The following is a 25,391-nucleotide window of genomic DNA, read 5'->3' as shown; positions in this document are numbered from 1 at the left end:
CATTGGTTACTCATTTGGCATATGATTCCATGCTTTCCAACTGTCAAGTTGCAGCATTAGGACACAGAAATTGGTGTGCTATTTGATTGCTGAGAAGCATTGTAGTTGAATGTAATTTGATCCTAAACCAAAGTTCGCAGATATGAACTGCACAACAATTTCCTGGATAGAAAGTTGAGAAAGAAATCCTGACTGACTATGTTCTCCTGCCTGCCAAAGTCTCCAATGGAGGAATAAATCCAACCAATTGTGCAGCAGTTGGGGACCAAACCTGAGAGTTTATGATCTATGCATGTACATCACATTGTACTTTCACCCACAGGAGGCATCAGGAGAGTCAAGACATGGTACTTTAAAAGAACTTAGTAAGACATTGTGTGGGAAAATAATTTATCAAGATTGTGTAAGACATTACTTTGTTTCAGTGGTTGAATTGTGCCTGTCTTTGTTCATTGCAGGGCTTCTCTGATCTTGTACTTGATAAATTTATTGAGACAGGAGTCAATGTCACTGGCTTCCAGCTTGTGAATTATGACGATCCAATGGTGCAAAAATTCATGCAGAGATGGACAAAGCTCGATCAGAGAGAGTATCCTGGAACTGCTGCCAGCACGTTAAAGGTACAGTTTTAACCTGTAAAATATTCAACCACCTGACATTGTGCTGTATTACAAATTAAGTAGAGAGTAGGTCACTCCTTAGAAGTAGAACAGTTGGGATATTTCAGGCTATCTTGTTAATGCTTAAAAGCTTCGCTCTATAAGATATAGGAAAAGTTTTGAAATCAGAAAAAAAGAAAAACTCTTAAAAGTATCTAAAAAGAGCAACATGATTTTAGTCTTCCACATAGCTTCAGTTAAATTCTAATGAAAAATATGGCATATGCTCATGTATTAGACAATAAGTTTAGGCCTTGTCATTTGAATGTTGGGTCTTGTTTTATATGTGAATCATTGAGATGGCTAACACTGTAGTTCATACTAGGGAGCATGGCTGACATGATCCTATATTCTTGCCCAACCAGAACTGGCTGGCATTCGCACACCTTTTCCAGATTCTCATTCTTTGAGATCTTCTTCAGTCTCTTACTCCACTCTCAAACTTCCAATATCATTCAGAAGATCCCAGTCTTCTACTTCTCTTTTTCAGGGTATCAGTTTCCCACTCTTGCCTCCTGCTGTCAGTTTTCTGTTTTCCTTCTTTACAATCTTAGCCCCTGGTCCTTATGTATTCAAAATGGCAGCAAATTGTTAAACATTCAGCACATAGCAAAATTACATTTACATTGTTTTCTGAGGGATGCAAGACGCTCTAAAAAAATGACATTCAGAAAATAATATGTCAGTGTTTTGGCATTTGATCAGAGCTGAAAAGCTACAGAGGTCTCCTCTAGAGAGCAAAGTGGATGTGAGTAAAAAGACTTAGGCATAGATCTGGTGAAAAGACAGGATGAGTTTTATGAGTTTTTAAAATATGAATTTTTAAGCCAATATGAGTTTCTAAAAAAGGGGGAAGCCTGGTGAATACAGAGGCTGGTTTCAAGATGATTCCAGGGTGGCTCTAATGTTCCAAAGTGATGAATAGCTAGTTCCAGAGCTGCCTGAAGGCAGTTGAAGAGGGACCCAAGAGCTCTGAAAATGGTAACCAGGAAAGGATATGACTGGAGATACTATGCATAAGCCCTGGGAATGGGAGGTAATGAGAATAGTCCAGGAGTCATGTGAAAAGAACAAAAAGACTAGAAGAAACTAACAAACCATCAAAGGTAATAGAATTCAAGAAAAGGGAAGAAATCTCCTGAAACATTAGGAGGAGACCACAAAGAGGCAACCAACAGCGAGGGACGAAGGAAGAAGTCCCAGCATGATGCTGCATGGAGGCTCCATGTAAGTAAGGCTATGGGGAGCCTTAGGAGAAATGAGAACAAGTTGCAATTCAGCCAGGGAGTTACTGTTGGAACACAGCCCAAAATACAAGATTGACACACCATGAAAGAAGAAAGTGTCTACACAGAGCGAAATTGGAGGGTGTTAAAAAATGGAGTCTTTGAGTGAAGAGTGAATATCCCTGGGACCAAGATTCAAGTATTAATAAGATTTTTGTGGCTCGCAGTGATTACTGACATCTGGGTGAGGTTGCAAACAAATTCTCGATTCTATCTGCTGTTTACTGTGCAGGATGTTGTGTTTAACCCCAAAACTAATGCATTTTGTGGCTTTATTCTATCAGTAATAATCTGGGATTCCAAACATCATAATTTTTTTCTTAAATAAAAGCTATTGGTCCCTTACCAGAACGCAACTAAACTTGTGGGCCTGATCGGGGATCTAATGCTTGAGACTTGTTTAGACTAATGTGGAGCAAACAAATCTGAACTATAGCACTGGCTCTGCATTGCACATCTGCCATTGATCTGTACCTTCACTCACCAGGAGTTTTCAAATATTTCAGGTAGCCCAAATGTTTTACTTTTAATTCAGGCCAGTTGCAGTTATATAGCAGACATGGGACTACCTGGAGGTGTTTCATGATACATCTTTAAATGTGCTTTGGCCATTTCATACTGAAATATAACAGAGATAGTGCCAATACAAAAATATATTGCATAACTGACTTATACAAATGCATGCTGTCCTAATTTCAGGCAAAGCCATTGCCTGTAGTTGACTGAAAAATGAAACAGTTATGATATGAATCTTATAACCAATTAATTCCTTTATGAGTTCAGTAGTCTGATGTTAGTTACTGTATTGTTTGTGTACGAACTGTTAACTATCATTTCGATATAACTCAGCAAATGATGCAAGACATGTTGCAAGGTTGCAATTGTAACATACAATAAATTAAACTTCTTTAAGCAATCAATTGATATGTGCAATTGTCCATTTGGTTTGCACCTTTATTTAAGTATGGTACAAAGCAAGGGCATTCAAATTCATTAACATCATTATTGCTAGTTATTAATATTGCACCATACAATTTCAAGGTCTTTGAGATATATTTTCTATAAGACTATCTACTCAAGTCTTATGATTAAAATATAAAATACAGAAAAGATTCAGGGAAAGGAATTGAGCTTAAGCACACTTCTCTTGCGTCTTAACTCTCACATCCATGTTTCAACCTTCACAAGATCTTTGTTTCTATTGTTAAAAAATCTTTTCCAATCATTTGTCACTAACAGCAGCTCCTACTATTACCAATGGCATATACTGTATTGAAATAAATAATGAATGATTATTAACTAGATGAAAATGAGCAGAAGGCAAAATTGATACTTCAAAATTTCTGATCAGAGAAAAAGGTCACTGAAGGTTAGCTCTCCCAAAGCATCTTTGGAATTTAACTGCAGAGGAGCTTTAAAAAAAATCCTGCAAGGCTTTCATACGGCCTGATTGATAGATGAAGGTTATTCTGGCTGGAAACTGTTTTCACAAGGTCAAAGCCTAAAGGAGCAGTTAGAGGTATTGGAGGTAGGAGTATGTGGATCCTGATCATAGGTGCAAGACCAGATGTGGCTGAGGGGATATGGAGGCTAAAGTTAGGTTCCTGAACACACAGCAGGACAGGAGGAGTGTTAGTGATGATAGGAGTTCAGTGGAGAAAAGCCACAATAAAGACTTAAGGATTGGAAGGTGATTGTGAGGTGGAGGGCAAGGGAGCTCCATTGTTGCTCACTGGAGAGCCGGGAAGGGAAGCAGACAGATTCATGGTGGTGCCTTACAGTGTTAGCTTGTTGCGCCGTTATAGCACTTAGCTCTTGGCCTATAAACAGTGCTGTGAAGTCACTTACCTCATAGATTAAGCCACTCTCGCCTACATTAAACTGTCAGGTTTCCCAGAGGCCCAGGAAACCAGGTCACCTGCAGTTAAAAATGGAATGACTGTAAGACTGCAGCCTATTTTAGTATTGAAACGACCAAGCAAGTTTGTATGAACCATTTGGTTGCCCATATTTAATTCTTCCCTCAATTAAGACCAGTTGGGTTTCATTTCCTCTGATGTGACCTGAATCTGTGCATTTTCAGGAGTTTTCATTCAGCCTTTTCTGTCAGCTATTTGTTTCTTACAGGCTCATGAATCTTTAAGCAAGCATGCAATCAGATGCAAAGTTAAATAGCTTTCATGGCACAGCATCAAAAAGGATAATATCAAGACTGCACATAATTTTACTGAAAGCAGGTGTAATTGATCCTTCTCTGTGACTTCAGCAAACTATAGGCTGATGATCAGTAAATGTAATAATTTCCAGTCTCTAAAATAGGTGAGATCTTGCAGGCCTTGATGTTACACCTACCCACTTGATCAACCCTGTAATTGCATTTGTCTTGGCTGTCTGCTGGGGGTGGGTTTCAGTTAGAGACAACACCTCCTGCCAATGGGACCAGAAGGCTGTGGTGAGCCAAAGGTTCATGCATGAATTGTATCATCAAGGCTGGATTAAAGGCTGACAGCTGAAATGGAGTGGGGTCTTCTATATCATTCACTGATGTTTTCTTTACAAATCGTGCAGGTGGATAGGATATTGAAACAGTCCTGAAGGGAACAGTGGAAGTGTTGGTGGCTGTGTAAGCGGAAGAAATGTCTGAAGCTTGATTAAACACCTAGTTGCTCCTTAGGCTGTCAGAGCAAAGGGAAGTCCTACTCCCTGACACTGGCAAGAGGGGACAGGCAAGGCAGAACAAGCAGACTCAGGTCAACATTGATCTCTTTTCATCAACATGGCAATGACCTGATGAATTCTATCAAGGTGAGTGGTGTATAACATTATTCAGAGGTCTTTGAATGTGTCTGAGGGTGAATAAAAGGTTTTGACACCCTGTCTAGGCATCACTGCTCAAGCAAATCGACTCCTGTGCAGCCAGTGATTGATTGCATACAGGAGGTGGACCTTTATCACCACATTGAACAGTCAGGCTTTTGGCAACTTCTTTTGATGGTGACTAATAATGGGAATGCATATGCTTGCAGGATAGGAGAACTCATACAGTTCAGTAAATATGCCTTCTATGGTCATCCTCACTCCTACAGAGAAAGAAATGCTGGACCTTGTTGGAATGGAGGCAGGCCAGGCTATTATGGATGGCAAGGTGGGTATGGGACCACAAGAGAGAGTGGCCTGATGAAGGAATCCAAAAGACTCTCATGACGGCACAAATTCAGATGATGCATAGTTAGAGGGATCTGTTGGAAAGCATATTGCCCTTTTATCAGCTTTATAAGTCCATAAGTATTTTGGTACAGGAATAGGCCATTCAGCCCTTAAGCCTGCTCTGCTGTTCAATAGAATCATGCTGATCTGACATTCCCTGCGTTCATTTTCCTGGTCTTTCCTGACTTTTTGATTCCTCTACTGATTAAGAATCTATCACAACCTTAAATGTACACAAGGACTCTGTCCCCACAGCTCTCTGTGGCAAGGAGTCCCCAAAGACTCTCAACTCTTGGAGAGAAAAAAATCCTCTTCATCTCAGTCTTAAATCGACATCCCTTTATTCTGACACCGTGCCCTCTGGTCCTTAATACTGCCATGAGAGGAAACATCCTCTCAGCATTTACCCTGTTAAGCCCTTTAAGAATCCTATATGTTTCAATGAGATCACATCTCATTCTTCTAAACTCCAGTAGGTAGAGTCCCAATCTGTTTAGCCTTTGCTTCTAAAACAGTCCCTCCATATCAGAAATTATCCCAGTTAACCTTCTCTGAATTGCCTCCAATGAACACGGGAACCAAAAACGCTCACAGTTCTCCAAATGTGACCTCACCAACACCTTATACAGTTGCAGTCAGACTTCTCTACTCTTATTCTCCAAACCCCTTGAAGTAAGGGTCAATATTCCATCAGTCTTCCTGATTACCTGCTGCATCTGTATGCACAAGTATCCCCAAGTGCCTTTGTGTTGCAGCTTTTTCTCCATTTAAATAATATCTTGTTTTTTCTCCCTTTTAAAATGAACAACTTCATATTTTCCCATATAATACTCCAGCTTTTTGCCCACTTATTTAATCTATCAATATCTCTCTGCAAACTGTTTGTATCCCTCTTTCAATCTGCCTTTTCACCTAGTTTAATGTCATCTGCTAAGTTGACTGCATTCAAATTCACTTCCTTCCTCCAAGTTATTAATACATATTGTAAATAGCTGTGGTCCCAGCACTGACTGGTATGGAACCCCACTGGTCATACGTAACCAACAAAATAATAGAATTGTAGAATCTCTACAGTGTGGAAGTGGGCCATTCAACCCATTGATTCGCACCAACCTCTGAAGGGAATACCATCCAGACACCACTCCACCTCCTCTCAACATTTCCCATGGCTTATCCACCTAGCCTGCACATCCCTGAACACTATGGGAAAGTTAGCATGGCCAATCAACCTAGCCTGCACATCTTTGGACTGTAGGAGGAAACCAGAGCACCCAAAGGACACCCAGCCAGAGATAGGGACAAAGTGCAAACTCCATACAGATAATCACCCAAGGTTATAATCAAACCCGGGTCCCTGATGCTATGAGGTAGCAATGCTAACTACTGAGCCACCGTGCTGCCTGTAAAGAACACCTTATCCCACTTGCCTGTAAGTTTCCTGCCTGTGAGCAAATTCTTTATTGATGCCAATTTACTACCTCCCACACCAGGAGCTCTTATGACTTAACCTTTTGTAAGACATCTTGTTGAAGGCCTTCTGGAAGTGTAAATACAATGCATCTACTGGTTCCCCTCTATCTGTTCAAGTTGCTCAAAAAGCTTGATTAAGTTATACAGATGTGAACTCGCTTTCATTTAGCAATGCTGACTCTGCTTGGTTAGATTATGATTTTCCAAAATGTTCTCCATTATTTCCTTAATAATTGATTTCAATTCTTCTGTAATGGTAGATGTTAGACTAATCAGCCTATAGTTACACACTTTTTGCCTCCTTTTTTGAACAGGGGTATCAGGTTAGCACTTTTCCAATCCTCTGCAAGTTCTTCAAAATGCAATGATTTTTGGAAAATTACAATCAATGCATCCACTATCTCTGTAGCTACTTCTTTTAGGATCCTAGGATGCAAGCCATCAGGGCCAGTGACTTATCTGTTTTACTTTTGTTAGTTTGTCTAATATTTCTACTTCTGTAGTGATGGTGATGGTATTTAATTCCTCCCTTGTATTCTTTAGTATTTATGGAATGTTCGAAGTATCTTCCACCATAAAGATTGATGCAAAGTATCTGTTTACTCCTATGCCACTTCCTTGTTCCCCATTACCATCTCCCCAGATACATTTCCCAAGGGACATATGTCTTCCTTTTTATATATTTAAAGGAGCTGCTATTGTCAGTTTTTATATTCCTTGTTAGTTTGCCCTCATAGCTTATTTTTTCTGTCTTTATCTTGTAATCTTCTTTTGCTGGGTTCTGAATTTAATCCAGTTTTAGGAGTTATCACTGACTTTGGCACCCTGATGTGTTTTTCCTTTCAACTTACTCTCTTAACTGCCTTGGTTAGCCATAGTTGGTTTATCCCTTTCTTAGAATCTTGCCTCCTTACTGGGATATATTTCCGCTGAGAGTCATTAATTACCTCTTTAAATCTTTCCATAACGTATGGGATCATATTCATTTATCTCGATTTCTGCCATCAGTCATTGTTCCAAGTGTTTTGTGCATTAAGATAGAAAACATTAAAGTCTGTTCTTTTATCAAATCTCCCTACATTCACACATTCTGTCCCTTTTTTATTTTCTAGTAACCATGAAACTAACCGTGAACTTGCAATCTTACCTTCTCCTTTACTTTGATTTTTTAAAATTTTTCATGCAACTGAACCAACTGCCCCATTATTTAGTTTAAAGCCTTAGATATGTAGGGCCAGGACTCTGGCATTACATGATTCAGATGGAACCCATCCCATCTGAACAGCTCCCTCCTTCACCAGTAATAGTCTCAATATCCCATGAATTCAAACTCACTTCTCCCACACCAACCTTTGAGCCACTTATTTACCTTCAGAGATTATTATTTGGTTCTGCTTTTTAATTTGGCCCCTAGCTGCTCATATTCCCTCAGCAAAACATCTTTCCTCTTTCTGGCTGTATATAATTGGTACCTACATGGACCATGACAGCAGGATCTTTCCCCTCCCATTCCAAGTTCCTCTGCAGTCCAAATAACATATCCTGAATCTGGGCTCCAGGCAGGCATCACAGGCTTTGGAACTCTCGATCCAAGCCACAGAGAACAGTGTCTATTCCTCTGACTATACTATCCCTGATTATAAGTCTGTTTCTCTTTTTCCCCCTTCTTGAATGCCTCCTGCACTATGGTTCCATGTCATTTCCCTCATCGTCCCTACAGCCCCTGCATTCATCCACCTGGAGAATCTAAAATATATTATACAAGCTTAAGGACTGAGGCTTCTTCAGCATTGCCTTTTAGATCCCTGAACCTGCCTTGGTTATAGTCACACCTCCTATCCCTGACCATGAACCGAATTTGAAATAGTTAATCTCAGGGTATGACTACCTTCTGAAACACAGCGTCCAGGTAATTCTCACTCTCCCTGATGTGTTGCAGTATTCAAAGCTATGACTCCAGTTCATCAATTCTGAGCCGGAATTCCTCAAGCAACCAAACCTTTCTGCCGATGTGGTCACTATGAAACACACTGGGGTTCACCAGCTCCCATCTCATGCAGGACCATATTGCCTATTCCTGCATCTCTATTTTATTTATTTAGAGTCATAGAGATGTACAGCACGGAAACAGACACTTCGGTTCAACTCATCCATGCTGACCAGCAGTGTTTTGTAGAGGAATAAGATGGTGCTATTTTCTGGGTGTGCAGATTGGAAGAAGCAGAAATGGCCCTTAATAGAGTGATATGCTCTTCTTGTTGGATGTGGGAGTTTAGGGAGAGTTTACGTGTTACTGAGGATTATATCTGCAATAAATGACATTGGTTGTGAATCCTATCAGATCTAATGGAATGGTTGGAGCAACAGTTAGAGGCAATGAGGAATTTACAAAAGCAAGGGGATGTGATGGATTGCAGTTATAGGAAGGGAGAAAAGTTGCAGATACAGGAACATGGATGGGTTAACTCTAGGAAAGGTAAGTGAGGTAGGCAGGTAGTACAGGAGTCTTCTGTGGCTATCCCCATTTCAAACAAATATACTGTTTTGGAAAATGTAAGGGATGATGGATTCTCAGGGGAACGTAGCCCGAACAGCCAAGTTTCTGGTATAGAGAGTGGCTCTAATACAACGAGGGGTACGCTGGGTTCCAAGAGATCAATTGGGTTAGGGGACTCTCTAGTTTCTGTGGCCAACAGTGAAGAATCAGAATGGTGTGTTGCTTCCCTGGTGCGAGGATCAAGGATGTCTCAGAGAGGGTGCAGAATGTTTTCAAGGGGGGGGAGGGGCCAGCAGGAGGTCATTGTACACATTGGAGCCAACGACATAGGAAGGGAAAAGGTTGAGATTCTGAAGGGAGAATATAGACCGTTAGGCAGGAATTTAAAAAGGAGGTCCTCGAGAATAGTAATATCTGGATTACTCCCGGTGCTACGAGCTACTGAGGGCAGGAATAGGAGGATAGAGCAGGTGAATGCATGGCTAAGGAGCTGGTGCATGGGAGAAGGATTCACATTTTTGGATCATTGGATCTCTTTTGGGGTAGAGGTAACCTGTACATGAAGGACGGATTTCATCTAAATTGGAAGGGGACTAATATACTGGCAAGGAGATTTGCTTGAGCTGCTCGGAAGAATTTTTACTAGTAAGTGGGGGAGGTGTGGTGGTGTTGTTGGTGGGACCCAGGGAGATAGTGAGAAAAGAGATCAATCTGAACCTGGTACAGTTGAGAAAACAAGCGAGTCAAACAATCAGGGCAGGCAGGGGCAAACCAGAGAGCAAGGTAGGACTGAAAAACTCCATTTATTTCAATGCAAGGGGCCTAAGAGGGAAGGCAGATTAACTCAGGGCACGGTTAGGAACATGGGACTGGGATGTCATAGCAATAACAGAAATGTGGCTCAGGGATGGACAGGAGTGGCAGCTTAATGTTCCAGGATACAAATGCTACAGGAAGCACAAACAGGGAGGCAAGAGAGGAGGGGGAGTGACATTTGATAAGGGATAGCATTATAGCTGTACTGAGGGAGGATATTCCCAGAAATACATCCAGAGATGTTATTTGGTTTGAACTGAAAAATAAGAAAGTTATAATTACCTTATTGGGATTGTATTATATACCCACTAATAGTCAAGAGGGAAATTGAGAAACAGATTTGGAAGGCGATTTCAGTTAACTGTAAAAATAATAGGGTGGTTATGGTAGGGGATTTTAACTTTCTAAACATAGACTGAGACTGCCATAGTGTTAAGGGTTTAGATAAAGAGGGATTTGTTAAGTGTGTACAGGAAAATGTTCTGATTCAATATGTAGATGTACCTACTAGAGAAGGTGCAAAACTTGACCTACACCTGGGGGAACATTTTGGGGCCAGCGACCATAATTTTATTAGTTTTAAAACAGTGTTGAACAGATCTAAAAGTTGAACTTCTAACCATTTAGATACAGAATTGGCTCAAAGGTAGAAGACAGAGGGTGGTGGTGGAGGGTTTATTTTTCAGATTGGAGACCTGTGACTAGCGGAGGGCCACAAGGATCGGTGCTGAGTCCACTAATTTTCATCATTTATATAAATGATTTGGATGTGAGCATAAGAGGTACAGTTAGTAAGTTTGCAGATGACATCAAAATTGGAGGTGTTGTGGACAGCGAAGAACGTTTCCTCGGATTACAACGGGATCTTGATCAGATGGCCAATGGGCTGAGTAGTGGCAGATGGAGTTTAATTTAGATAAATGTGATGTGCTGCATTTTAAGACCATAAGACATAGGAGTGGAAGTAAGGCCATTCAGCCCATCGAGTCCACTCCACCATTCAATCATGGCTGATGGGCATTTCAACCCCATTTACCTGCATTCTCCCCGTAGCCCTTAATTCCTCGAGACAACAAGAATCTATCAATCTCTGCCTTGAAGACATTTAGCGTCCCGGCCTCCACTGCACTCTGCGGCAATGAATTCCACAGGCCCACCACTCTCTGGCTGAAGAAATGTCTCCGCATTTCTGTTCTGAATTGACCCCCTCTAATTCTAAGGCTGTGTCCACGGGTCATAGTCTCCTCACCTAACGGAAACAATTTCCTAGAGTCCACCCTTTCCAAGCCATGTATTATCTTGCACGTCTCTATTAAGTCTCCCCTTAATCTTCTAAACTCCAATGAACACAATCCCAGGATCCTCAGCCGTTCCTTATATGTTAGACTTACTATTCCAGGGATCATCCGTGTGAATCTCCGCTGGACACGTTCCAGTGCCAGTACGTCCGTCCTGAGGTGTGGGGACCAAAACTGGACACAGTACTCCAAATGGGGCCTAACCAGAGCTTTATAAAGTCTCAGTAGCACAACGGTGCTTTTATATTCCAACTCTCTTGAGATAAGTGACAACATTGCATTCGCTTTCTTAATCACGGACTCAACCTGCATGTTGACCTTTAGAGAATCCTCAACTAGCACTCCCAGATCCCTTTGTACTTTGGCTTTACGAATTTTCTCACCGTTTAGAAAGTAGTCTGTGCTTTTATTCTTTTTGCCAAAGTGCAAGACCTCGCATTTGTTCACATTGAATTCCATCAGCCATTTCCTGGACCACTTTTCCAAACTGTCTAGATCCTTCTGCAGCCTCCCCACTTCCTCAGTCCTACCTGCCTGTCCACCTAACTTCGTATCATCTGCAAACTTCGCTAGACTGCCCCCAGTCCCTTCATCCAGATCATTAATATATAATGCGAACAGCTGCAGCCCCAACACTGAACCCTGTGGGACACCACTCGTCACCAGCTGCCATTCTGAAAAAGAACCTTTTATCCCAACTCTCTGCCTTCTGTCAGACAGCCAATCCTCAATCCATACCAGTAGCTCACCTCGAACACCATGGGTCCTCACCTTGCTCAGCAGCCTCCCATGTGGCACCTTATCAAAGGCCTTTTGGAAGTCTAGATAGACCACATCCACTGGGTTTCCCTGGTCTAACCTACTTGTCACCTCTTCAAAGAATACCAACAGGTTTGTCAGGCATGACGTCCCCTTACTAAATCTATGTTGACTTGTTCTAATCAGACTCTGCTCTTCTAAGAATTTAGAAACCTCATCCTTAATGATGGATTCTAGAATTTTACCAAAAACCAAGGTTAGGCTAATTGGCCTATAATTTTCCATCTTTTGTCTTGATCCTTTCTTGAACAATGGGGTTACAACAGCGATCTTCCAATTATCCGGGACTTTCCCTGACTCCAGTCACTCTTGAAAGATCTCAACCAGTGCCTCCGCTATTTCCTCAGCCGCCTCTCTCAGAACTCTAGGATGTATCCCATCAGGGCCAGGAAAATTATTAATTTTAAGACTTTTTAGCTTTTCTAGCACTATCTCTTTTGTAATGGCAACCATACTCAACTCAGCCCCCGACTCCCTTTAATTGTTGGGATATTACTCATGTTTTCCACTGTGAAAACTGACACAAAATACTTGTTAAGTTCTCCTGCTATTTCCTTATCTCCCATCACCAGGCTTCCAGCATCAGTTTGAAGTGGCCAGCATCAGTTTGGGAAAGCAAACCTTAGCAGGACTTATACACTTAATGGTAAGGCCCTAGGGAGTGTTGCTGAACAAGGTGACCTTGGAGGCAGGTTCATAGTTCCTTGAAAGTAGAGTCACAGTTCGAGAGGATAGTGAAGAAGGTGTTTGGTATGCTTTCCTTTATTCATCAGAGTATTGAGTACAGGAGTTGGGAGGTCATGTTGTGGCTGTACAGAACATTGGTTAGGCCACTGTTGGAACATTGCATGCAATTCTGGTCTCCTTCCTCTTGCAAAGATGTTGTGAAACTTGAAAGGGCTCAGAAAAAGATTTACAAGGATGTTGCCATGGTTGGAGGATTTGAAGAGGCTGAAGCTGTTTTCCCTGGAGCGTTGAGGCTGAGGGGTGACCTAATAGAGGTTTATAAAACCATGAGGGCCATGGGCATGTAAATAGACAAGGTCTTTTCTCTGGAGTGGGTGAGTCCAGAACTAGAGGGCATAGGTTTAGGGTGAGAGGAGAAAGATATAAAAGAGACCTAAGGGGCAACTTTTTCACGCAGGGGGTGGTATGTGTATGGAATGAGCTGCTGGAGGAAGGGGTGGAGGCTAGTACAATTGCAACATTTAAAAGGCATCTGGATGGGTATATGAATAGGAAGGGTTTGGAGGGATATGGGTCGGGTGCTGGCAGATGGGACTAGATTGGTTTGGGATATAGTTCTTAATTTGCTATTAAAGATTTTCCACTGGTCTTTTAGTTTGTTATCTGTAAATATTTCTCCTTATTTACCTTTTAACTGAAAGTAACCTGTAATAGACAGTCAAAGAAGCAGCTATCATCAACCAATAAACTTGTCGTTTTCCTGTGATGTCAGTCTTTGTTTTGTGCTGGGTCCCCCAATCCAGGACTTCAGCTAATCCTGTTAAAAAGACTTTGAAAACTATGAACCAAAAAAGCAAGCAAAAATCACCTCCTCTCCTTTGCACCAAATTCCCACATTGTCTTCAGAATCCCTGGCCTGTCTACTCACTTGGACTGTGTTTCACTCCGGATATGATTTCTCTTTCCTGACCGTATGAAGCTGACTGATCTCCCACAAGTGTGGGGAAGGCAGTAGCATAGTCACTGTACTAGTAATCTAGAGCCCCAGGTTCATGATCTAGCTAGTTAAAAAGCTTGGATGCCAGCACAAATATGGAATGAACCTAAATACTGGCAGCAAATCTTATGCACTCAGGAACCTGCATAATTCTCCCATAACTTCCAATGAGAACTACTGAAGTGTGTTTCCTTGTTAGGTGTCATTCTGGAGATTAAACCCAGAATAGACTACAAGTACAGATTGTATGTGGCCTAACAGAGAGAATGAGTTCAGCAGGCAAAATATTCATGAAGTGCTCAATGTCTTAAGATTTGAGACTCATAAAGGATGATGGATTCCATAAAAAAGGCAATACAATCCACAGTCCGTTAGCTCCAAATAACATCAAATGAAATTTTCAGTCTTCTGTCCAAGGTTACTAACAGTTCCCATTTTGCTGCCAATTCAGCTAGTTAATTACAGTGGTATTGTGAAAACTACCAATTAAAGGTAGTATTTTCAAGTGGAAAGAAAAGCATAATTATATCCTATTTCCAATCGAACAACTGCTGTGCAGATATATAGTGATTGCTTGCTTTGATACAAAGCTATAAAGACCAATGCAGATCTGTGTTGATGCCATTTGATGATCCTGGAAGCCATCCTGCTGAAAAAATATAACATTGTATTGTCTGTGTCAGTCAATCACTCAATTCCACTGAGCAATGCTGCAGCCAGATTGTATGTAAGGTGTTAGCAATTATATGAGCAGCGCAACAGTTGCACTTGAACATCTGTGTTTGACAATTTACAAGGGCTAATTTTTAGCTTTGCCATCTGGGCAATAACGTGATGCTATTGTAGAACTCCTTTGGTTTTCTACACCTGAAGTAATTGCTCCAGCTGATATCCAAAAAATCGTCTCAAGCTGCAAACAGTGTTTACACACAAATAAATGATAAAAGTAAAAGACCAGTTACGATTCATCTCTCAAAACCTATCCATCCATGGAGAAAGTCATCATTCCATGTGAGAAATGTATGTTTATCTCAATGGAACTACAGATTGAAATATATCTCTTAACGACACTGGCAACCAAGGAACTATCAAAATCAAAATGTTCTGCAGACCAAAGTGTGTTACACACTGGGTCAGTGTCATGTACTAGATAATAAGACAGGCAGCAATTATCAAACATGATACAACAGTGTCAACCATCTATCTGATGATCCAAAGTACATCTAATGTGGATTTTTCGGAGCTATTTCTGTCAACAATATGTGCTGTTTGATAATTTCTCTGACCTGACTAGTAGTTGCAAAAACAATTAATTCACAATTTGACAACAGCTTTTTTTTGCAAAGCACAGAACTCCAGAAGAGTAAATATAAGAAAATTCTCTATTTCATCATTCAGCAATTCATCAGTTTGCAGAACACCACAATTATGAGCATTAAATATCAATACTGAAGGATTCACATGAAAAATCAAAAAGTGAATCCAAACTGCTCATTTGAACATTGGATCTTGGCAGCAACAACTTTAGATCTTCTCCCTCCCACCTCACTCCATTCCTTATTTCATCACAGATTGAGTTTCATGCTTTCACTTCCACATGTAATAAAATGAAAGATTTAAGAAGGTTTCCTAGCTCAAAATAAAACTATTTGTCCACACCATAATTCACTCGTTCAGTCCCATTCAGCTTTTCAAAAAGCTGGAAATGTAGTTTTCTTTATGAAAGCAATGCCAGATCATTAATATGTCATGCATTCCAAACACGATTGATTATTACTGGTTCTGAGCCCCAGAAATGAAGACAGCCATTAATCAAAACTATGCATCTCTCACAACTTTGTTTTCAGGAATAGAAATCTCTCTTCACTATTTAATTCACTAGTGACTCATGAAATTCCAATGGTAGGTTAATTATGTTTTCCAAGCATTACATACAGACACATGAAATAGGAACTCAAATAGACTATTCGGATCTTAGAGCTCGTCCACCATTCAGTAAGATCACAACTGATCTGGTTATGTTTTGAATTCCACATTCTCATCTATCCTTGATGATCTATCCTTGTGTTTATTAATTCATCCATGGGATGTGGGGTTTGTTGGTTGGGCCAACATTTATTGCCCATCTCTAGTGTGTTGATACTATGGCTTTAAGAGATGGATAATGTCCTGGTTTTCTTTTAATGAAGAAAAGTTGAGGCAAAGGTTGGAGTGGTCTGCTCAATGCCAATAAAGTAAATGGCTTGTGAGGCCTTATTTTTTTTTAAGTTGGAACAATAGAAGCAGCCTGAATGGGTGGGGTCAAGCTCCCACAGAATCAGGAATTTTAGTTTTAGTTTTCAGCAGTTGCTGGTGTCTTGAAGCTGGATGTAGAAGCTCTTACTCCTCGCTCTGTTACAGCTAAAAACTGGCATTCTCTTCCTGCTGCTAGAATTGCGTGGGATACAATCTATTTTACTGAATTTGCCTTTACCGGGGTGTGTTTATGAAATTGGAACAGCTAATTAATAGCAATTAATGTGTTCATTATTTTGTTAAGCATTTCAATAGTTACAGTTGAGTCGATTCTGTGTCTATATTTTAGTGTAAAATTAAGTGTGTTTTGCTTAAAATCAAATAGTTTGATCAATCGAATTATATCTGGAACGCTGTCAACAAGGCACAAGCCAGGGTTGCAATGGAATGCTCCCCACTTGTCGCTTGAACAATACTCAAGAAGCTTGACACCATCCAAGACTAACATGCCTTCTTGACTGATACCACATCCACAAACATTCAGTCTTTCCACTACTAATACATTGTGTACCACCTACAAGACGCACTGCAGAAATCTATCAAGATTCTTTAGAGAGCACCTTCCAAATGCATAAACACTACTGTCAAGAAGGACAGGGGAACATGTGTACATTTCCTGCCAAAATGCTCACCATTCTGACTTGGAAATATGCCACCATTCCTTCACTGTAAGTGTCAAAATCTCAGAACTCCATTCCACAGCATTTTGGGTATACTTACACCAGATGGATTGTATCAGTTCAAGAGGCAATCCATCACCCCTTCTCAAGGACAACCAGTGTTATGGTCTAGGCTATTTTCTGAATATATTCTGAGGGGTTTGGTTTGGTCCATAATACTGGTTGTCCTTGAAGGGGGTGATGGATTGCCTTCTTGAACTGATACAATCCATCTGGTGTAGGTACACCCTAAATGCTGTTAGGAATGGAGTTCTGGGATTTTGACACTTAGTGAAGGAATGGTGATATATTTCCAAGTCAGAATGGTGAGTATATTGGAGGAAAACTTGCACATGTGTTCCCATGTGTCTGATTCCCTTGTCCTTCCTGACAGTAGTGTTTGTGCATTTGGAAGGTGCTGTCTAAAGAATCTTGATACATTTCTGCAGTGTGTCTTTTAGGTGGCAGTAGTGGAAGGACTGAATGTTTGTGGATGTGGTATCAATCAAGAAGGCAGTTCAGTCTTGGATGGTGTCAAGCTTCCTGAGTTTTGTTCAAGCAACAAATGGAGAACATTCCATCACAATTTTGACTTGTACCTTGTAGATTGTAAGCAAGTTTTGGCGAGTGAAAAGATAAATTACTTGCTGCTGAATTCCTAATCATAGTATTGTTGGGCTATTCCAGTTCACTTTCTTGGCAATGATAATCCTCAGGGCATTGATAGTGCAGGATTTATCAATGGTAATTCCATTGAATGTCTAGGGATGATGGTTAGATTCATTCTAGTTGGAAATAGTCATTATCTGGAACTTGTGTGGTACAAATGTTACTTACCACCTGTTGGCCAAAACCTAGATTTTGTCTTTGCCTTGCTACAGTTGAACGTGGACTACCTCAGAAACAGAGGAATCGTGAATGGTGTTGAACATGATGCAGTAATGAGCATAATCCCCATTTCTGATGGAAGGAAGACCATTCATGAAGCGTTTGAAATGTTCAGACTTAGGGCACTACCCTAAGAAACTCCCTTACCTGACAAGAAACATCCACTTTCACAGTTTTCTGAGGCAGAGAGTTTCAAAGACACAATACACTCTGAGAAAAATATTTACCTCAGCTCTGCCCTCAAAAAGTGACCCCTATTTTATTACAGTGCCGCCTAGTTTTGGAAATCTGGCTTCTGGGAAATTGGGAAAAACACAGGCTGACATACTAAAACCTTTTGATTGGCCAGGATTACATAAAGATATAGCTTGATTTTGCCAGACATAGCAAGAAATGCCAAGAAATCCCAAACAACAATCAAACTTATGCCTTTATCTCCAATGCCAGCTTCCAATTAAGCATTTAGAAGCATCTTAATAGATGGTGTAGAACCATTACCTTAACTGACAAGTGGGAATCAGTATTTTTTAATGATGAAGAATGTGCCAACAAGATTTCCTGAGTCAGAGCCCTTGGGGAAAGTTTTAGAAAAAATGAATCAGAAAGGTTTATTCAACTTTTTACAAGGTATGGAGTTCCCACAAAAATGGAGTCAAATCAAGTTTCAAATACTATTTCACAAATATTCAAAGAAATCATGAATAGTTTGTGATTAAGCAATTTGTGTCTTCAGGTTATAATCCATAATCTCAAATATCACTCCAAAAGTGGTAAGAAACTTTAAAGACCATAATTAGAGCTTCTTGACATTATTGCCCTTATGAATGGAATAAAAAAATGTCCTGTTACATGTTTGTTATGAGGAATGCCTCTAATAACTCCACAAAGTTCAGTCCTTTTGAACTGATATATACTCATGTCGTGAGAAAACCTCTTAAATCGATGAATTAAAAATTTATAAACCAAATATATACTTTTGACCGATGTGTCATATTTGAGAAAAAGTAACCAAGCATTGTTCAGAAAGCATTTGAAAAATAGCCAACTAACAATTGAAACTGGAGCAGATTAAAAGGCTATATCTTGCAATTTTGTTTCTGGGGACATAATTTTAGTAGTTATCTGTCTCTGGGAAATGATTAAAAACAAGGTTCACTGGACCTTACCAAATGAAAAAAAAACAATGATGAGAATTATGTACCGAATATTTCAAACGGGAAAAATCAGCAAGTGTGTCATGTTAATAAAGTATGACAGGTAGGAATATTAGACCAAATGTATATCTACAGTCACAAAAGATAAAGGCAATGAAAGAGAGAAATTGGAATTATTTGATAATGACTTAGAAATTAAACATTTTGAAGTTGACCCTCCAATAATCATATTAGACAATGAGGAGGTGCTTGAAATGTTAAATTGATTATTGTGCTATCTCTGAGAAAGATAGCAAAGTTACTTATGAAAACTAATTTAGACTCAAATCAACTTGCATAAATAGGCCAGTAAAAATGTCTTTGCCTTACATGAAGTTTAAGAAGGGTGTGCATTACCCATAAAACAACACCATTCCAGACTCAATCCAGACATTAGCTCAAGTGAGCAATGAGATCTAGCTCATGGTGGGCAATGACATTATTGAATTAAGTCATATAACTGATGTTCACCTGTCATGATGGTGCCAAAACCAGATGGTCACAATGACTATGTATTGATTATCTTAAAGCCAATACAGTAGCAAAAGTGGTTACATATCAAATTCCATGATTAGAAGATTGTACCAAAGGAGATTAGACAAGAGGTCATTTCAAAAATTGACTTGTTAAAAGGATATTGGCAAGTTGCATTCATATTATAGTCAAATAAATTTCAGCTTTTGTAACAATAGATAGACTTTATCAATGTAAAGTCATGACATTTAGAATGAAAAATGCACCAACAATTTCTGAATGATTAAACAACAAGGTTATTGAATTATTAAGTATCTGTGTTGAATAGATAGATCACTTGGTGGTGTTCAGCCAAACCTGGGAAGAACATTTTTACAATTCTTCAACACAATTAATTGAGTGCTTTCTGTCATAAAGTTGAATAAAAGTTATTTTCCCCAAGTAGAAGTGACCTTGCACAATGCTTTGCACAAGCTTTACATGGAATGTTATCTCCAGCATGATGCAATGTCTGAAGGCAATGCTTCAGCTTCCATTTAAAACACAAGAAGCTGCATGCGCTGATGCTGTGGTGGAAGCAGTGACAGCCCTCATGCAGCATGCTGCCACTATGTCGACAGATACCAGCTTTCAAAGTAATTTATTGGAGTCCAGCAATGTATCCTTCAATATATTATTGAAGCCTCCCTGAGGAAGTGGCAGTGGCACCATGGACCATAACCAACTGCCAACACTCAAAATGATAGTATTCATCCTCATGTTCTGCTCTGTGTGATATCTGTTCATTATCCAATTCATTCTGTATTCAAAGGGGATTTGAGAGTACTTCAGCCTCCCAATATTTTTAAGGGAGCATGGGATTAAGCTCCAGTGCTGGTAGCACTGACATCATTAGAGCACTGCACTCTGACTAATATTGCAATCTACCTGCAAACTTCCAAGGACTCACCTTAAAACACAAAGCCATCATCAAAATGGCATCCTGGCAGAACTATCACCAGAAGTAAATGCACCAGGTTGAACACTTCAGAAAGTAAAGCAGTACCTGTCACACAAGGAAACTGAGCAGTAGAGCCAAAATTTCAAAACATGGTTCAAAGAGGTGCATATTTTAGATTCTTAGCTGTCGAGCAGAATTTTAAACATGAATGTACGGCAGTCTACAGGTCAAATACAAGTATCTATCTCCCTCCACATTCTCAGAAGTCAGAAGATTTACCAGGATTTGGCCAGGAATGGAAGGGGTTTGAGTTATAAAAATAGGCTGGAACTTTTTTCACTGGAGTATAGGAGATTGAGGGGTGACCTTATATAGATTTATAAAAACATGAAGGGCATAGATAAGGAGAAGAGCAAGAGTCCTTTTCCTTGGATGGGAAAGTTCAAACTTGAGGGTATATTTTTAAGTTGAGAGAAGAAAGCTTTTAAAAGGACAAGAGGGGAACGTTTTTACACAGAGAGTAGTTCGTGTGTGGAATGAACTGCCAAGGAAGTGGTGGATGCAGGTACAGTTACAACATTTAAAAGATATTTGGATAAGTACATGACTAGGAAAGGTTTGGAGGGTTATGGGTCAAACGCAGACAGTTGGGACAGGTTTTGTTTGGGAAGGTGATTGACATAGACTAATTGGACTGAAGGGTCTGTTTCCATGCTGTATGACTTTATGACTCTATCTAAATATACAAGCTGAATCCAATTGTATGCTCCTGTAAAGGAAAATTGTGTACATACTTTTGTGGTAGGGATATTTCACAATGTAAGAAATGTTTAATGGAAAATGTAATGCATTAACTGACCCAGCCTATATAACCAAGCAAAAGTGGGTACTGCAGATGCTGGAGATTAGAGTCTAGATTAGAGTGGTGCTGGAAAAGCACAGCAGGCCAGGCTGCATCCGAGGAGCAGGAAAATCAACATTTCAGGCAAAAGGAATTCTGATGAAGGGATTTTGCCCAAGACGTTGATTTTCCTGCTGCTCAGATGCTGCCTGACCTGCTATGCTTTTCCAGCACTACTCTAAATTTGCCTATATAACCAATCTTTCAGGAGATTGCTGATTCTTGGATTTTCGAATAGAGTCGATGAAGTGATATGTTATAAAGTAGGAGGCAGGGCAACTAAAAGGAACTGTCAGTTTATGCCTATATTACTAACTATGATTCCATTATTTTTGAAGTACGTTTGTAGAAAATTGCTGGCTAAGTAGTCTATGTATGTAAATATGCTGAACATTGGTGTCTTTACAACAGGAAAGAATTACTTGGTCAAAATGTTACCTACAAAATTCTTATGTTCAGTAGAAAGCTAAGCAAGTGACTAAAAATAATTATGGAATTCATGAAGAAATCATGATTTTAAGCTGAATGAACAGGTATTGCCACTGTTTACTTGAGATATAATTATGTGATGCTTCTTGCCCAAACCATTGTTACACATTAGATATATCCTAATGCACTGGGAATTCACCATTGACATTGACAGCCTGCAAATCAGACACCTCTTAGGCTAATTAAGTCCTCGTAAAATGTGTTATTCGTGTCTAAAAATATACAGTAGTCTCAGTGCCTAATCAGTGCTGTTGGAGATCAACACCACATACAGGTTAAAAATACTTGGCTTAATTGACCATATTACTTTGTGTTCCTTAAAGAGGAGTTTGCTTTGGTGGATACATAATAACTGGACTATGAATGGTGCAAAGCCAAATTAAATCCAGACAAGCAAGAAGTAATAACAACAGTTCACGTGTTGGAGAAGCATTCAGAATGAGCATGAACTTTACAACTAGTGACTGAACCATCTCAAGTTAAGTGGCAAGCTTTTCGCTAAGTAATGGAAATCAGTTCAATACTGTTTTGCTTGGCTACAAACAAATTGAGACATTGTTATATTCCCAGCTGATTTGTTACTGGACAAGTTAGTTCACAGACTAAAAGCTGGCATGTCAGATCTTTTGTTTTGGGTTTTAACGTGGTGGTCCTTCACTGAAATGCAAGCACACATGCTGCAGATTATTGCAATAGAATAAACTAAACTGTTTATATATAACAGGTTTAAAAATTTAAAAACATACAGTAAAATATAATGCCATTAATCCTAAAAGCAGTCCTTGACAGTACTCATACCAGAGAGAATTCCCTTCTCTTTCACATTTAAATGTTTTTGTTTTAACTGTGGCTTCAGCTCCCAGTTGAGAGTCAGATAGTTTCTTCGTAGAGCCTTCTTACAACTGAGCTTATACTTTGTCAGCTTCAAGTAGCTTCTTCCGAGTTGTAACCAAATGCTTCTGGACTGGAACTTTTAAAACCAAACTATTTCTTATTAGTTTTTAATATTTCCTAATGTAACCTATTTCTAAATTCCTAAACTATCTCCTTTTTTCAGAAACAATTGTCTTTTATGACTAGTTTCAGCTAAGCCTCCCGAAAAACCTTGAATACTGAAACCCAAAAGCTTCTGAGTCTGTGGGTGTTTCCCTTAACACCCCCACCCTTAAAATGTCCACACTTTCTATCTGAAAGCCTAACGGACTACAATGTTATTTTGTTTGCTCATAAAATGGGAATAATCTGCTTGGTCAGAATGAGGGAAACAGAGAATAAGTATCTGAGAATTTGGGTCAAAGTAGGAATTTGAGACAGAGGGGAAAAGAGGTGATTTAATTAAAGTTTACTGCAAATGAAGTAACTTGATGCATCCAAGGGATGTACCAGCAACTATCTGTATACAGCTGCAGAAGTGACACTTTGTTCTCGGAGACGAGGCAAAGCTATATCTCCAGACTGGTTGCTTGGTGTCATAACACTCACTCACTCTGAGCTACTTGGATGCTCACAGTATCCCTGCCTTTTTACACTTTGTCCCTTCAGCCCGAGAAACCAAGTTCATATTACTTCTGTCTTGCCTTGCCATTTAGTGCACACACAAGCGAAGTGAACTTGTTGTGGTTATAAGCACACCTCAGTCAGTTTAAGGGAGAGGTGGTTAATAAGGTAAATAAGGTATGATGAGAAGTCTTGCTGTGCCTTGTGGTAAGAATGCTTCTAAATATCACAATGCAAAAAAAAAGTCAGATTTGGTCCATAGTGTCTATTTTTAATGAGGAATTTACAAGAAAACTTGAAGAACTAGAGATCCAAGTGGCTAGGGAGTATGAGAAGTGAAGGAAATTACTATTAGTGAAAAGATTGTTCCGGAGAAAGTTTTCAGCTGAAAAGTGATAAATTCCCCGGCCCTGATATTATATATCCCCAAGTGTTGAAGGAAGAGCCTATAGTGGTTCAGTTGACACAGGGAGGTGATTATCTTCTGAAATTCTAAAGATTCTGTTTTAATTCCTGCAAATTGGAAAGTAGCAATGTCATTTGACTACTTAAGAAGTGAACAAGAGAAACTAGGGAACTGCAATCCTGTTAGCCTTACATCAGCAATTAGGAAATGCTAGATTCTATTATAAAGGATGTGATAAATAAAATTTGATAATAATGATCTAATCGGGCATAGTCAGCATGGATCTGTGAATGGGAAATCATGTTTGATGAACTTGATCGAGTTTTTTAAGATGTCGCTAACAAAATTGATGACGGTGAACCAAGGAGCAAAGTATGCTTAGATTTTCAGAAGGCTTTTGGTAAAGTCCCAAACAGAAGGATGGTTAAATGAATTCAAGCACTTGTAAGAGGTGGTTATGTACTGGCATAAATTAATGATTTGCTAACAGACAGAAAATAACGAGTAGAAATAAATGAGTCTTCCTCACATTATCAGGCTGTGATGAGTGAAATATTGCAAGGATCAATAGTTGGGCCTCTGCTGTTCATAATACATGTCAATGATTTGGAGAAAATGTAGAGTTTCAAAATGTGCAAATGATACAAGTCTGTTGTGAGGAAAATGTAAAACAACTTCAGGAAGATGTGGACAGGCTTAGTGCACAGCCACAAATATGGCAGTTGGAATATGGAAAAATGTTTATCCACTTTGATAGGAGGAACTGAATTGAAGAGCATTTATTAAATTCTAAGAGGTTGGAAACTGTAGATGCACAAGTGACCTAGGTGTCCTTGTCACTGATGCCTAACATGCAGGTGTAGCAAGCAAGACTAATGGAATGTTAGCCTGTATTACAATAGAATTTTAATCTGGGACTAATGAAGTCTTGCTACATTTATACAGGTGCATAGTTATACTTCACCTGGACTACTGTCCACAGTTTTGGTCTCCTTAGCTGAAGAAAAATATTATTGCCATAGAGGAGGAGTAACAAAGATTCACCAGACTTGTTTGTGGGGTGACAGGACTGTCAATTAAAGAATGATTAGGAAAATTTGGCCTGTATTGTCAAGAGCTTTTAAGAATGAGAGGCAATCTCCTTGAAACTTACAAATTCTTAAAGGGGTGGACAAGGTAGGTACAGGCATGATTTTTCCTGGGGTTGGGAAGTCTAGAACCAGGGGACATGATTTAAAATTAAAGGGGATGCCATTTAGGTTCAAGATGAGATGAATTTCTTGGGAGATTGTACGCCATTGGAATTCATCATACGGTGATGGAAGGTCAGTCTTCGAGCATTTAAGGTAGAAATGGATAGATTTCTGATTATTAGTGCCTTACTGGGTTATGGGGATGGCTGGACAAAAGCTATTCAAGTGTTTGATCAGCCATGATCCTATTGAATGGTGTAGCAGGCTCAATGGGATAAATGGTTTACTCCAGTTCCTTACGTTCATAAACTTTCCAAACATAGCCTCCATGAACAATATCTCTCAGACTGTTTTTTAAAAGAACTTATCATAACTGCAGAAATACTTACACGATAATCATTAAACCACTTATGAGACACAGAGCAAAGCCCACGTGGCACTAGCTTAAATCCCAAACTCTAAAATAGATTAAAATACATCACAACGTACAAAAGCCAAATGTGGTATTTCGAATATTTTCTGGCCACAGCTTACACCATTGTTAAAGTTAAAACAATGTGTGAAAATAAATAATGCTAAACACAATATTCCAGAATTTCAAATCTGAAAATACAAGTCATGACAGTTGTTGGATATTAAGCATGACAGGAAACTTGAAATAAATTGATGTAGTTATTGACAGCAAATGCCTAAAAGTAGCATAGAAGTATAATGTTATAA

The 25,391-nt window shown here is 39.5% G+C and overlaps 1 protein-coding gene across 6 annotated transcripts in view; it reads left to right on the top strand.

The window, feature by feature from the left end:
* gria3b (glutamate receptor, ionotropic, AMPA 3b) overlaps positions 1–25,391 on the top strand; it is a 351,500-nt gene that overhangs the window by 182,013 nt on the left and 144,096 nt on the right. For all 6 annotated transcript variants that reach the window (XR_011964134.1, XM_072595311.1, XM_072595312.1 and 3 more), the window contains exon 6: positions 459–620. Coding sequence is in view for 5 of the 6 variants with exons in the window: in XM_072595311.1 (XP_072451412.1) it covers positions 459–620 (162 nt within the window). In the remaining variant the exon portion in view is untranslated. The remainder of the gene's footprint in view (positions 1–458; positions 621–25,391) is intronic.

This window comes from Chiloscyllium punctatum, chromosome 25, assembly GCF_047496795.1.
Source record: "Chiloscyllium punctatum isolate Juve2018m chromosome 25, sChiPun1.3, whole genome shotgun sequence".
Classification (NCBI taxonomy): domain Eukaryota; kingdom Metazoa; phylum Chordata; class Chondrichthyes; order Orectolobiformes; family Hemiscylliidae; genus Chiloscyllium; species Chiloscyllium punctatum.
Note: the sequence above shows the minus strand (reverse complement) of the source record. Positions and strands in the feature narration are given on the sequence as shown.